Below are 14,887 nucleotides of genomic sequence, written 5' to 3'. Positions count from 1 at the left end.
CTGATGCTGCAGGTCGGTTCTGTGGCCCCACCACATGTGGGATGTGAGAATGGACGGGAGGGGCAGAGAGGAAGAGCCAGAGACTTTAGGGCTGAGGGGGCGCTGAGGAGGGAATGGGGGGGGGTGTGGGGAGGAGGCTGGTGGTGGTTGCGGGGGTGGGGGGCTCTACTTGGGCTGCTCTGAGGCCTTGCTTGGGGCACAGCCGAAGTGAGGCACTTAAGTGAGGGAGCCAGCCCGGTGTCAGCCGCTGGAGTGGCACCACCAGCTGTGGGCTGGGTCACCTCTACCCTCCAGTGCCTGCTGTGCCCGGCTCCCAGGTGGCAGGAATGCCCAGGGCAGGGAAGCCGCCTGAGTTTGCTGGGGGCCAGCTGGCCACAGAGGGTGTGTGAAAGGGGACGGAGGCACGGGCCCCCAGATGTCCACAGCCAGGGGCCCAGGGGCCAGGCCCAGAGACCTGGATACTGCCAGGGGTAGGCCCAGAAAGGGTACTTTCTGAGGGCATGGGGCAGTGGGGACAAGGGGGTGCAGGCGGGCCGGGGTCGAAGTGCCTTGTGGGGTGGTTGGGAGGCCGTCTTTGTGGCCAGGAACGGACAGGGTCCCTGGGTGGTGGGGGGCGGGCTGGTGGTGTAGAAGAGCCTTCAAGGATAAACTAAATTCTTGCTTCTTTCACTCTCTGGGGTGAGGGGGTGTGGGCATGTGTTGGGGGGGAAATCAGGGGTACACAGCCGCCTTCTCCTGACTCAGGGCCGAGTATGCTGCCGAGTATGCCACCGCCTCCCCCGCCCCCCCCCCCCCCAAAGAGGGCCAGGGACCCACTGCACAGCCTGCACCCCACCCCCACTGCCGCCCCGCTCCTACCCTTGAGATTTTTCCCTTTTTAGGTCATCTTGGCTGGAGAAAAGCACTGCTCCCCCCACTCTTGTTTTCTCTTAACTCCCCAAATGAAATTTCAACATATGTCCCCCCGCCATAATCCCCCTTAGGCCGCGGATAACCCTTCCCACAGACGCTGTCCCCTGCCCGGGACGGGCTGGCCCCGAGTGTTTGCCCAAGAGACTAGGCCGCTTCTGGAAGCCCTTTCGCTCCCTTGGGCAAACAGTGAGTACCTTTGAAGGTGGATTTGGGCCCGGATCTGTTTACTCAAGACATTAAGTCTCCTGCATAAGGAGGACCTGCACTCGCGCACAAACAGCAAATCCTTTTTGAATTAAAAAAATTTTTCAATTAAAAAGCATTTTGGTTCACAGAGCTGAGACCCCCGCGGAGCAGCGCCCCCAGCCACAGCGCCCTCTGGTGGACAAGAGCCATCATGACAACTCTTAAGCCGTGGCGCTCAATTCCCAGATTCCGAGAGCTTTTGTCACAGTGAGGCCGACGTCCTGGCCTTGGGAGGCCACACCGTGGAGCCAAAGGCACCCTAGCCTCAGCCTCGAGGCAGAAAGGGACGGGGGTGGGGGTGGGGGAGCAAGCCCGCATCCACTCGCGGAGACGTGAGACAACTGGCGTGAAAGCACCTTGAAAGTGAAAACCCGGTCCTCCGTCAGAGTCAAGGGTTGCATCGGAGAGTCAAGGGTTTGAACCTGGACCCTGCCTGGCAGCGGGCGGGTTGAGGGTAGTTCTGGTTTAACTGGCGGGCGGGGCAGGCATCGGTGCTTTTTTAAAAAGCACTAAAGTGATTTCAATGGTTAGGCAGGCGGAGAACCACTACCTGAGACCTTTTACTAAATTAAACGGACAGCAGAGTAAGGCAAGCACGTACCCTCCCCGCTTCCCACCCTGGGTCTCGTAACCATCACATCGACGAGAAACAGAAGTGAGGGGCTGTTTTTAGAACCTGAATTTTGAGACGTGGGAGCTGAGGTTCAGGGGAGGATCAGACTTCCCAAGGTCCCTGGGGGCTGGACGAGGCCCCAAGGGCACCTGGGGCAGAGACCCGGACTCAGGACAGGGGTCTGTACTCACCACTTACACGGGTGGGCTTCTGAGATGGGGGGGCAGGTGGGGTTACAGAAGGGCCTGGCAGGATGGCGGCAGGGGCAGGCCTGAAGGAGCCCAGGCTGGGCCTCAGGGGCCTGGCCAGGTGAAGACAGGCTGGGGGGTGAAGGAGCAAGATGCCGGCCAATGCCAAGTCTGGTTTGGGGCTGGAGCCACAGTTGTGAGGGTGCCTGGGGCACGCGGTGGTGGGTGAGTTCTGAGCAGTGGCCCCACCGGTCCCCAGACTGCCTCTCCTGGAGCCTGTCCTGGCACCTGCCCGGCCGCGGGGGCCAGGACACGATACCTGCCATGCTCGATGCCTGGTTCAGACCCTCGGGGAATTCCAGCTCTGGAAGCTTCCTCTCCCTACACAAGGGCTCGTGTCCTCCCATCTCTTTCCTGAAGCCTGGCTGCTGGATCTTGGCCCCCCTCTCCAGGCGAGGGAAGGAGCAGGTGCCCCTGTGAGCAGTGGGCCCTGAGGGCCCCCACGGCCCACGGAGCAGGCCTCTGTGTGCTGGGAGGGCCCGTCCAGCTGATGTGAATACATGTCCACCCCTTCGAGCTGTGGAAAGGGCCAGGGAGGCCCAGAGACAAGTCCGGGTCTCCCCATTTTCCCACTTGGATTACGGTTCCAGAGAGACACCCGAAAGTCTGGGTGAAAGGGGAAGGCCCCGGGCTGAGAAGCCCGTAGAAGGGCTCTAAAAGGGCTCCAGGGAAAGGCTGTCACATGCAGACTGGGGCTCAGGGGACATGGGGCAGCCAAGACAGGCCGCCCCCCAGACCTGGAGGGGGTCCTAGAATACCCCAGAGCTGGGGTGGTGCCTTGTTCACCCCTCAGCTGCTGAGAGTCCACAGCTGGGCCTGGAGGTCAGGGCTCCTGGATTACAGCCCACGAGCCCTTGGTCACTAGTGTGGCCACTCGTAAGGGGACGGGAGGGGCAGGAGCTGCTGGGTCCCTAGTCAGGGTTGGGGACAGAATCGTCTCTGCCAGTGAAGCTGGTGCCACCGCTCTTCCGATGATGGGTGACTGTCCTGAGTGAGGCCACCGGGTCGGGAAGCAGGCGGGTCCCATGACAAGCCCACAGCGGGGTTGGTGTGAACCTTCTGGGAAGCCTCTTCTGCATTCCCCTCGGGTTCCCCAGTGCTAACCTGCAAGCAGCAACCCCAGAGTCAGAAACCTTGAGCCGCACCCAGTCCCGCTGCTCGGTCTCACCCTAAATGAAGGGCTGGAAAAGCTCCCCTCTGAGATGCCCCTGCTCCAGGGGCAGGGACCACGCCTGTCTGGGCACCGTGCCCGGCGTGGCTGCAGGGTGACTGAGACCATGTGCAGAATCAGCCCCTGCGTCTTCTGACTCTGGGGCACCCAGGTCATCTTCGTCAATGCCTGTCAGCACCCCCTTCCCTTTCCTGCCCCTTTCCTGGGAGGGGATGGCAGCACCCACTTGCACCCTTCACAGCCTGCCGCCCTGGGCTCAGTGCTGGGAGAGCCCCCCACTCAGGGCAGGGCACCCTTGCTCAGGAGCATCTCCAGCTAGGATCTGATGGAGCACAGAGTGGCGAAGTGCCTCCCAAGTCCCCACCTGGGGCAGAGCTCCAGTCCCAGGAGGGAGGTGTGGAAGCTTCCTGCACAGACCTGTCCCCAGGCATGGCTTCTCAGATCCTACCCCCACCCCCGCTCCCTCCAAGCACCATGCCTTGGTGCCTTTGGGAAGGCTACTCCCCCCGGGACATTTGTCCTCCTCTGGGGACGATTAATTACTGGCCTCCAGGGCCCCACATCACTGTCCATTTCCTACTTAAGTGCAAGGTTGGGGTGGGGGCTCAGCCATTTCTGTAGCTCCAGAGTCTGGTAGATGCTGTGGCCCAGAAGAGATGAACGAACGAATGATGGATGGATGGATGATGGTACAGGATGTGAGAGGTGAGTGGGTGGATGGGTGAGGGGCAGCTCCATGCAGAGCAGACAGCTAGCTTAGGGACTCAGTTCTCAGACAACGGGGAGGTCATTTGGGTTCTCAGTCTTTTGTGGAAGCAGTAGTGTGTCGGTCCAGCCTTGGGTCCTCTGCATTGCCACGGCCTCTGGGCTGATGGTGTCCTGGCCCCTATCCTGGGGTGTTTACCTCATGGAGGTAAAGTGCTGATCCCAGGGTTCATCCACATTGCCACCACTGCCCCCCCCACCCCCCACCATGAATGGTGACAGTATAAGTATAGATGTGATCTGTGTTTGTATCTCAGACATGTGCAAGCTGGAGGCTCATGCTGCTGGAGGCCAGTAATTAACCGTCCCCAGAGGAGGACAGATGTCCCGGGGGGAGTAGCCTTCCCAAAGGCACCAAGTCATGGTGCTTGGACGGAGCAGGGGTGGGGGTGGGATCTGAGAAGCCATGCCTGGGGACAGGTCTGTGCAGGAAGCTTCCACACCTCCCTCCTGGGTTTAAAATAGTCATAAACGTGGAAAAGTTGAGAGACTTGGCATAAAATGCCAACATTTTCCAGGTTTTATATAAAAAATTAGGGGGCTATGGCTTGACTCTCGCACCATGACCATGAGCTTCACACAGGTGAATGGAGGCTGCCTCCTCTAGAAACACACAGGTTTTCCAATTTGCACAGTCCCCACCACTCCCTATAAATCACCCAACCAGAGTGTTCTGCCATTTTATCACCATGACTGCATTTTGTTTGGACTGATGGGGACAGAGTAAGCAAGAACTATTTCTTGTGCCCATCATGCTTAAAAGTAGGAAAACGAAATACAGATGGAGAAGGCCAGGCATTTTAAAGGAAACGGGGGAACGTGCATTCCACGGTGGGACTTAGATCTCTGTGTGAGTATTAACGAGCTCTGCTTCTCCAGGCCCCTCCTGTGCTGCGGGGCTGGGGGCCTGGCGGGAACCTGTGTGTCAACCAGCGCCGTCTGCGTGGGGCTCTGGGCAAGGCTGGGGGCTGACAATACCTTTGTGGCCAACTCAACACTGGTGTGCGTCAACAAACAGCCACAGGGCTAGCCCCCTCAGTGAACCGGCATTTCAGAATTCATCTAAGTGTCACCTAAAAGATGGGTATTTGTATTTTCCCTCTCCCAGGTTATTTGTGGAAAATGTTTGGAACGACGCTGCTTTCTGACACTGATTTCTGAGTGAAGAGGCAGCTGTGTGATCACTACAGGACTATGCCCTCCTTACTCGTCATCTTTATGCTCATTTTTTACCTACACGTCAGGCAACCTTCTAAGAGTTCAGTTTGGGGGGGTGTTACTATTTTTTTGGGGGGGGTTATTAACTATTTTTTTGGCCAAGTTGCGCAGCATGTGGGATCTTAGTTCCCTGACCACGGATTGAACTCGCGCCGCCCCCACCCCCCGCCCCCTGCAGTGGAAGCACAGAGTCTTAATCACTGGGCTGCCAGGGAAGTCCCTGGGGTGTATGGGGTATTACTTTAAAACTTGGGGGATGAGAGTTCCCCAAACCACAAGAAAAGGACAGAAAAATCCTTTTAGGATGAACTTTCCAAAGACCAAATAATTCACCTTGACCTCTATTCTAGGTATTCTGAGCCAGGTATAACTCACGACGGTATCCAGGGCAGATAATTCTGTCTGTCAAACATCGGCTCTGCCTCAGGTTCATTTCCAAGGGCTCAGCCTGGCTCCCTCATCTGTATGATGAACGCCCTGGGCTGCTGCGCCAGCAACCTGGAGACCTGGGCGGAGGCTGGCGCTTGGCGGCCCTGCTACTGATAGAACCAGAGAGGGTGGTGGGGGGAGGGGGACTCAGACTCTCAGAATTAGGAACTCTATTAATATAATCTACCATATTAATATGCCCGCAGAGAAAAAAATATGATCATCTCAATGGGTGATTAAAAGACATTTATCAAAAGCTACTATCCATTCCTGATAAAAACACTTAGGAAAATAGAAATAGATGGCTAATTCTTTAACATGATTAAAAAAATGATGCCTATATATAGCAAGCCAAAATGCAGCATTGTGGGTGAGTATTGAAACTAGAAATTTCCGTTCAGACAAGGAGGCCCAGTGACCTGATCGTTCCGGCCGCAATGCTGGCTGAAGGTTCAGGAAGGGGGCGGTGTCAGCGTTTGCAGACAACATTAACGCCGGCCTGCTTACCAAAGAAAAGCAACTGAAAACCATCAGAAGTAGAAGTCAGCGAGAGAGCCAGCCCCTAAAATAAAATACAAATGTCAACGGCTCTTTGATACAAAAAAAATGACAGGAAATATAATGGAAAAAAAGACCCTACTCATGAGAACCACAAAAACATCAAACACTTAGCAATAACCTACAAAGAAGTGTGCAGACTCTCTGCAAAGAACACCCTTCTACCCTGCTGAGCGACAGACACAAAGCCCCAGGTGGAGACTCTTCACCAAACATCTATTAACCTACATGCTCGGTGCAGTCAACAATAAACATCTAGGGTGGAGTTTCTCCCCCTGAAAAGAGTCTAAAGTTCCACTGTTAGAATAATCAAGGGACTATAATTAGAAAAGTCTGGGCTGGGGGGAGAAGGAAGAACTAAGCTTATCGTATATTAAAGCTTATTATAAAGCTATCAGAGTCAAGGCAGTGTGGTAATCATACAAAAAGAACAGAGATGAATGTCAAGAAAAACATCCACTGGTCCACTTACAGATGGAACTAGACGATAAGAGTAACACTTAAAACTACCGAAGGAAGTCAACAATGGTAAGAAAACTGGTTAACGGTTTAGGATAAAACGAAGCTGGTTCTAGTTTTTACCTTCTAATAAACTTCAGATGGATCAAATAGTTGAAAACTGTTTAATACTGTAAGATATTAAAACACAAAAGGGTATGAGAAAATAGGAGTATTTTTTATAATCTTAAGTATGACATGAAACCAAAAACGAAACATTAAAGTCATGATTGCCCATGAAAAATTAAAAACTATTATATAGCAAAACACATCTTTAACAAGGTGAAAAGCCACTGGTTAAAGTGTGTGTGTGTGTGTGTGTTTGAACATAGGACAGAAAGCAGGCTGTTACAAAGAACATAAAAAACTCACAAATGAATGAAAAAACTAAAAAAGCCAATAGAAAAAACTGGGCAAAGGGCACACACAGAATAGATTCACAAGAGAAGTATACAAATGGCTGATAAATATATGAAAAGATGTCCACCTTTACGTACCTGTGATGCTTATAGTGAGGGTGTGGGAAACAGGTACCCCTCACACACCACAGGACAGGGGGCGCAGGGGGGTCACTCTCTTTTTGGAAAGCAAAATGGTAACACCATGCATTCTTCTAAAGAAAGACCCAGGAGAGCAAAGACGTGTACAAGGAAACATACTGCAGCAGTGAAATAGTGAACGATTGGAAACAACTCAAGAGTCAATCAATAGTGGATTGCTTACATAAATTATGACACAATCATAAAAGGGAACCACATGTAGTCATTAAAAAGAATGGGGCAGATCTGTGTGCGATGACATGGAAGGTTGTGCAAGATATACTAGTCGGTGTGAAAGCAAGACCCAGGAGCGGTATGTGCGGTACTGACATCTGTGATGCTTGCTGGATGCGGGCGTCTCTCCCAGGAGTGGACCATGGGGGGCTCTCTTTAAAAAACATGTATGACCTTTGCACTTGGAAAGAAAACACTAAATGTTAAAAATTGATTCTGATTGGCAGGGTAGATCCTGAAGATGATAAACTGCCCACGATGGCTGCCACACTTTATGGGGAGAGAACTAGTCTTGTCTGTGGCCTCAAACAGTGGTTCCCGAGCTGTGGTCAGACTCCTGAAGGGTCCATGAGAGGCAGGTCCCCAAGCTACTTCCCACATTTCAAATTGGAAAAGACCCTGATGCTGGGAAAGACTGAAGGCAAAAGGAGAAGAGGGTGGCAGCAAATGAGATGGCTGGATGGCATCACTGAAGGACGTGAACTTGGGCAAGCTCTAGGGAATGATGAGGGACAGGGAGGCCAGGCTCTGCTGCGGTCCATTGGGTGGCAAAGAGCTGGACTCGAGCTAGCGACTGAGCGACAACAACCCTTCTTTTATGTCTTTGGGATGGCTATCCATTAAACTAGTTCATTAGGTTCCTTTGTTTTTGGCTGAAATGATCTCAGCTTAGTGTGATATCTCTGTAAGAATTCAGTGTATACCTGTGGCGGATTCATGTTGATATATGGCAAAACCAATACAATATTGTAAAGTTAAAAAAAAAAAAAAAAGAATTCAGTGGCATGACTGAACAACTGGGTCTTTGAAAACAATATAAACAAAGGGGGAGCAGAACAATAGATAAGAAAGGTTAACTTCTATCTAATTAACTAACTTTCATTTAATAAATGAAGTAGGTGAATTTCTTTCCCCAAACATATCAGCTTCCTGACTGAAAACAAAAGATAAAAAAGATGCTGGGGGATGAAAACGTTGAATCTCACGGATAAAGGACACCTTATTTCCTGTTGCAGTTTGAGACCTGACCACTAGATGGTGCAAAGTGATCACGCATTTTGTGACATCGCCCTCTGCAAAATTCTTCTAACATTAATATGCACAATGAAAGCTTTCCAGAAGTAGGAAGAATGAACAATTGCACTGGGATATGAACATTTTGCTTTTATAAAATTGGGACTCTGCCATTTCATTACTGATACAAAAATCTTCTGCCTCACTTTCTCTCCGCACATGCAGCTCCCAAATCCACTCTAATCTCATATATCGGAAGCGCTTGCAGAAGTCCATGCAAAGTGGGCGTCCACAAGTTGGTTCCAAAAATTCTTTTTACCTCGTGAGGCCAACTGTATTTCCATTAATTTCACCTCTATGTCGTGACGTAAATGTGAGTGGAATCAGCCCCAAGCTAAATAAGCAATAAGCCCCATTTTTCAACACACAAACACATAAAGATGTCAGCTCAAACTGTTTACTAATTAACACTTAAAAAGACACAAATTAGATATGCGTGGCTAAGAGCAATTATAATCAAGACGAATTTCTCTAGTCATTTGGGAACTGAAAAAAAAAATGCCTAATTGCTGGAACCAATGTTTTAAAAACTGAAATCACGCCAGTTAGCAAATATGTTCATTTAAGGAACATTCCACGTGACTACACTCTGGAGGACCGACCACAAACATGAGAACAAGGGAAATATTCAGGTATAAAATTAAAATTGTAAGCTCCTTTGGATTTATAACTTCATCATTAAATACATCTGCAAACAGCAGCCCATAAAAACCTGTAGCCATTAAGTGGTTAAATGGACTGCCTCCCTTGTCAATTTTAAGGGAGTGATTAATATCAGATCGTCCCTTTACTAATTAGACTCTCCCTTGTCTTTTAGCCTTAAAGTCGAGTGAAAATGGAGGCCGTCTGCTCCACCAGGGAGTGTGCTGGGCTAATGATGACGCTCCTCGCCACGTTTCTGAGTGGGGTGACCACTGAAGGGGGTTGAACGCTGTGGTCTTTTCCAGGGGAGGGCGGCAGCCATGGTGGGGAAAGTCTTTGTGTATGGGGCTGGGAGGCTCTCGGGTTGCCCTTTCAGGCATAGGAACCCTTGGCTCCTATTTATAGAGGCTTGCGGTGTTGTGCACTTGGCATGGAATCTATGGTCGAGGCCACTGTCTCTGGGCCACTGCTCTGGAGACAAGGGACAGGGCCGTGGGTGAGGGAGGTGGGGCTGGGGGTGGGGGTAGGATGAACAGGCTACGGGAGAGGCAAGGAGACAGGAGAATCGCTGCCGAACTGAGGAGCTGGGGAGCTCCCGGGCTGGCTGCGAGGGGCATCCATCAGAGGGAGGGATGGGGCGCCTGCTTACAAGGGAAATAAAGAGCGGCAGAGACAGAGAATATTTATATGCCCATCTCCTGGCGCTGAGAGAAGACGCTTCATCACCGGGTCGGCTGCGAAATTACACTTTTCCCGACTCTTGAACGGAGAGAACCTTTTGTCTGGGCAACAGGGAGGACGATAAGGGCTTCACACTGGATGCAGCCCTCTGGGGACCCCTGCCGCCCTCCTGCAGAGCCCAATGACTGCTGCCTGGGGCACGGGGGCCAGGTCAGGGCCAGAAGGGACCACTGCAAACCCCCCACCCCCTGCCCGCCCAACAGCTGCTGCTGGCTGCTCCCTGGTCACCTCCCGTGGCCCGGAGGGGGTGAGCAAAAACATGCTCTCCTGACTTAAGGGGTAATTTACGTGGCAAAGCCCCGGCCCCGAGCCGAGGGTAGACGTGGATGGCATGGGATGCGGCTGCTGGAGCCTGGAGAGTGACAGCCTTCCAAGCGAGGACTGGTTTACTCACCTCGGCTTCGTTTACTTCAACAGCCCACACCACCTGCGAGCACCTAAAGAATTCCCCCCACACGTGGCGGGTGGCACGGCCACTGACTTTATAATCGTGACCTTCCTTGGGGGCCACTCGTGAAACGCAGCCTGGTGTCACCACGCCTGCAGGGGGCCTCCTGTGGGCGCTACGGCCATGGTGGGACCCCGGGCCTGCATGCCACCCTGAGGATGGGGAGGCCAGGGTACCTGCTCCAGGGTCAGCATAGGTGGCGGATTTGGCGTGCTATCTGGGGGAGGGGGGCTGGACTCAAGAACTGTGTCCCTCCACTATGCCATGTTTCCTCCGCGGTCCGCACAGTCCACAGACATCGGTGTCTACACAGCGGCGGATGGCTCTGGTCCACACTGCCAGCGAGCCTTGTGCCACCTCCCTGCTGGCAGGGCCAGGTGGCACCCTCTCCTTGAGGTGGTCAGATTCCACGGTGGGGGAGCTGGAGGAGCACTGCCACCCACTGCTGGGGGGGGAGGGGCGACACCCAGTCTCCCTGCACTTGTTACTCCTGGAAGTGGCAGGCTGGGGTCCGGTGGGTCCCTGCTCTGGGGGGGCGGGGGCACCTGGGGACAGGTGTCCTCTCTGGTCCCAAATCACCAAGCTCAAGACAGACAGAGTGATGAGGCTGGTTTGGGGGTGACTTGTCCCTGAGGCCAAATGATGGCGACAGAGCATCCCCCAGGCAGGGCAGGGTGGGGGACGGTAAAGCCGGCAGGGGAGCAAGCAGGCCAACGCCACTCCTGGACGGGCTGCTTCGGGGCGAGCACTCCCACTTCCTCTACAGCCAGGACCACCCGGGGCCCACGCTTCTGCTGTGTGCCAGGATGACACCACCTCCCCCTGGAGGCATGCAGGGATAAGGGAGGGGAGAGCCTGCCCCTTCCAAGGCAGCCCCCACAGATGCCAGGCTCTCCCTGCTGTTTGCGAATCCCCGGCAAGATCTGGGGCGGGGCCGGGGGGAGTGGTGTTCAGGATGGGCAAGGGGATGGTGCAGGTCACGGTCAGCCCTGAACCCAAAGGCAGTCTCCTGACTTCTTGGGGGAGGGCGTTGGGCTTGATGCCGTAAACAAGAGCAAAGCAAGCCCCCATCCTCCTCCCCAAGCAACGCCCCTCACCCCCGAAGGACAGACAGACTGGGTGTGAGTGAAAAGGGGCAAAATCAAGGGGACCCCCAGGTGCTCAGGGCCAGCCCACGGAGCCCGAGAGCGGGGCCAGGGGGCCAGGGAGCTGTGGGCTCAGCTCCTCCTCTGCCTCCAACTCCAGGAGCTATGCTGAGTTCAGGGGCTGAGAGGGGCTAGTTCTCCAGTTTATTTATGGAGAATGCTCGCTGATGTTGTTGCGGGAGTGTGTGGATGTCAACATGCTAATCACCATTACGTGCACGCGGATGGCTGGTGGAAGTAACTTCTAAATCCTCAGATTAAATGAAAACCCTCATGGCCTCCCTGACGGTGGGGATGTCAGTGATGGTTTCCCAGCCTATTTAGCATGTCTAACCTCTCCCCATTTCCCTACATTTTCTCTAACTCCACTTTAATCTCCTTCAACAGAGAACATAGTGTGTGCTTTTAACCTATCACTGAAAGCAAGGAAGGAAGCCGGGCGTGGTCCACTGGCTCTCTCTGCTCTGCCTCAGAGGGCAGAGCGTCAGGCTGCAACGGGGCGGACTTGCACCAGCTCACCCGCTTCCTGTGGACCAGGGGGGTGGTGGTGACAATGACCACAACATGACTGGGCTTGTCTGGTGGTCCGCCTACCAATGTAGGGGCCGTGGGTTTGATCCCTGGTCCTGAAGGGTTCCATGTGCCTCGGGGCAACTAAGCCTGTGTGCCACAACTACTGAAGCCCACGCGCCCTAGAGCCCGAGCTCCGCAACAAGAGGAGCCGCCGCGATAACAAGCCCGTGCACCACAGTGAGAGAGGAGCCCTGGGCCCCCGCAACTCGAGAAAGCCCATGTGCAGCAATGAAGACCCAGCGCAGCCAAAAATAAATAAAAATACACCACCCACCATCATGACACTTGCTATACCTCACTAAGAGACACTTGCTCCTGGGAAGAAAAGTTATGACCAACCTAGACAGCATATTAAAAAGCAGAGACGTTACTTTGCCAACAAATGTCTGTCTAGTCAAGGCTATGGTTTTTCCAGTGGTCATGTATGGATGTGAGAGTTGGACTATAAAGAAGGCTGAGCGCCAAAGAGTTGATGCTTTTGAATTGTGGTGTTGGAGAAGGCTCTTGAGAGTCCCTTGGACTGCAAGGAGATCCAACCAGTCCATCCTAAAGGAAATCGATCCTGAATATTCATTGGAAGGACTGATGCTAAAGCTGAAACTCCAATACTTTGGCCACCTGATGTAAGAATGGACTGATTTGAAAAGACCCTGATGCTGGGAAAGATTAAAGGTGGGAGGAAAAGGGGACAACAGAGGATGAGATGGTTGGTCCATCACTGACTCGATGGACATGACTTTGAGTAAACTCTGGGAGTTGGTGATGGACAGGGGGACTTGGCATGCCACAGTCCATGGGCTCACAGAGAGTTGAACACGACTGAGTGACTTAAATGAACTGATACCTAACTGGGCAGCTGCCACAGCAAGTGCTGCTCTGGGCCATTTCCATGACTGTCTCAGTGATACCCACAAATGCTACAGAGCGTTTTCATTATTAATACTTTCCTGGCTTTACATAAGAGGAAACTGAGGCTCAGAAAGGTTACATGGAAAATCTGAGGATGCTACCCCTGCCAAGCTCTGCTCAGAGCGCCCGACATCAGCACACCGTACTCTAAACAAACACATTTTTGGCCCTTCCATGGCAAGAGAGTTAAGAGAATTGATGGTGGTTTCCACCATGGACACTGGCTCTACCACTGGGCTCTCTCCTATTTCACCCTGTCCTGGTCACCTGAAGGCCCAGGTGGGGTCAGGACCCAGGTTGATGGGCCTCCCTAGTACCACTGTCCTCACCAGCCTGAGGACAGGGGGCCATGGACTTTACGTCATAACGGAGGGTGTCTGGAGTACGATGCGCTAGATCTCCATCTTGTCTTGAGCAGATAACTTCACCTTTCTGAGCCTCAAGTTCTGACCCACAAGATGGGGAGGAATGTTGTCACCTGGTCAGCCTGGGGTGAGAATCGGTGATAATGGAGGTAAAGTCCAGGCCCAGAGCCTGGACTTTATGCATGTAACAGGTGCTTAAATAAACGGGGCTCTGGCTACAGCCCGGGAGGACAGGCGGAGAGAGAAGGGGTGACATTCACAGCTGCCCTGTTTCCAGCACTGGCCACCTACCCCCACCAACCCACAGTGATGGTCACTTGCTGTCTATGGTGTTTTTCACACCTGTCCCTTTAGTGTTCATGAGACAGGTTTTCCTGTTATCCAAGCTTTAAGCAGAGAAGGGGCGTACCCCTGGCCCCCCCACCCCCACCCCTTAAAGTCCGTGCGACCTTGTCCATCCTGAAAGGTCACAGGCCGCTCCCCGCTTCACAGCCTGTGGCCAGAGCTGCTGCTGCTAAGTCGCTTCAGTCGTGTCCGACTCTGTGCGACCCCAGAGACGGCAGCCCACCAGGCTCCCCCGTTCCTGGGATTCTCCAGGAAAGAACACTGGAGTGGGTTGCCATTTCCTTCTCCAATGTATGAAAGTGAAAAGTGAAAGTGAAGTCACTCAGTCGTGTCTGACTCCCAGCGACCCCATGGACTGCAGCCCATCAGGCTCCTCCATCCATCAGGCAAGAGTACTGGAGTGGGTTGCCATTGCAGGTCTCTGCAAAGGTCGTCTGGACACGCTCGCCGGCGCCACCCTGTGGGGACCCCACACAAAGGCAGTCCGGGGAGGGGGGCGTCACCTCACTTTCAGCCAGGGCTGACCTGGGGCTCCACCCACCCGTGTTTTTCTGATGTGGCAGCCGGTCATTGTTCTACCCCTCTTAAAATCTATAGATGACAGTCAGCTTGGGGTTTTACGATTTACTGAAAATCCAAGACAAAGGGGGGACTTTTTTGTCTTGTTTTTGCTGTGACAGGTTTAGAAATTTGTTGTACTATATTGATTCAATTTTCCTTGATTTCAGCCATCTTTCAATAATGCAACCTGCTTCTGCTAGCCGGGTACACAAGAGAACACCCAAAGGAGCTGAGAATATTGAAATGGTTCTTCCATTTCCATCTCTGAGACGGATGTCCCTCTCTGAGGAGAGCCGGCTGCAAGCATGTGACCGCTTAACAGCCGTCTCCACACAGAAGACGACACGCACGCCGGCACTGTCTGATGGAAGTGGGGAGACCACCGGGAGAGCTGACCCCCAGTTTCGTTCTGTTATCGCCACTCTCTGTCCTCAGAGGTGTCACATGTGCTTCCAAATCCTGGGATCTCTTTTTATTAGGAAAACATCCAAACTCTTTCTAACCAGGCTGCCAAGTGGGGTTTGGCTTTATCAAGCACAATGGAATGTGTCCTGATCCTTCCTCTAAATTGTGAAACGGCTCGGACATTTCCTCAAACCCCTACTGGAGGCAAATAATACAGCTGAAGGATAGAGCCAACTCCGCGCCCTGGC

General features: G+C 53.1%; 1 protein-coding gene across 10 annotated transcripts in view; it reads right to left on the bottom strand.

Moving 5' to 3' along the window:
• MVB12B (multivesicular body subunit 12B) overlaps positions 1–14,887 on the bottom strand; it is a 202,119-nt gene that overhangs the window by 17,503 nt on the left and 169,729 nt on the right. Inside the window, exon 10 of one of the 10 annotated variants that reach the window (XM_070799246.1) lies at positions 947–3,123. The exons of 4 other annotated variants lie outside the window; for them this stretch is intronic. In XM_070799246.1, the coding sequence (XP_070655347.1) occupies positions 2,935–3,123 (189 nt within the window). In that variant the 3' untranslated portion in view covers positions 947–2,934. Of the gene's footprint in view, positions 1–946; positions 3,124–5,400; positions 6,102–14,887 lie in introns of those variants that run through there. 5 more of the 10 variants (XM_070799250.1, XM_070799247.1, XM_070799255.1 and 2 more) reach the window with 5 other exon arrangements.

This window comes from Bos indicus, chromosome 11, assembly GCF_029378745.1.
Source record: "Bos indicus isolate NIAB-ARS_2022 breed Sahiwal x Tharparkar chromosome 11, NIAB-ARS_B.indTharparkar_mat_pri_1.0, whole genome shotgun sequence".
NCBI classification, from domain to species: Eukaryota; Metazoa; Chordata; class Mammalia; order Artiodactyla; family Bovidae; genus Bos; species Bos indicus.
This window is presented reverse-complemented; position numbering and strand designations above follow the sequence as displayed.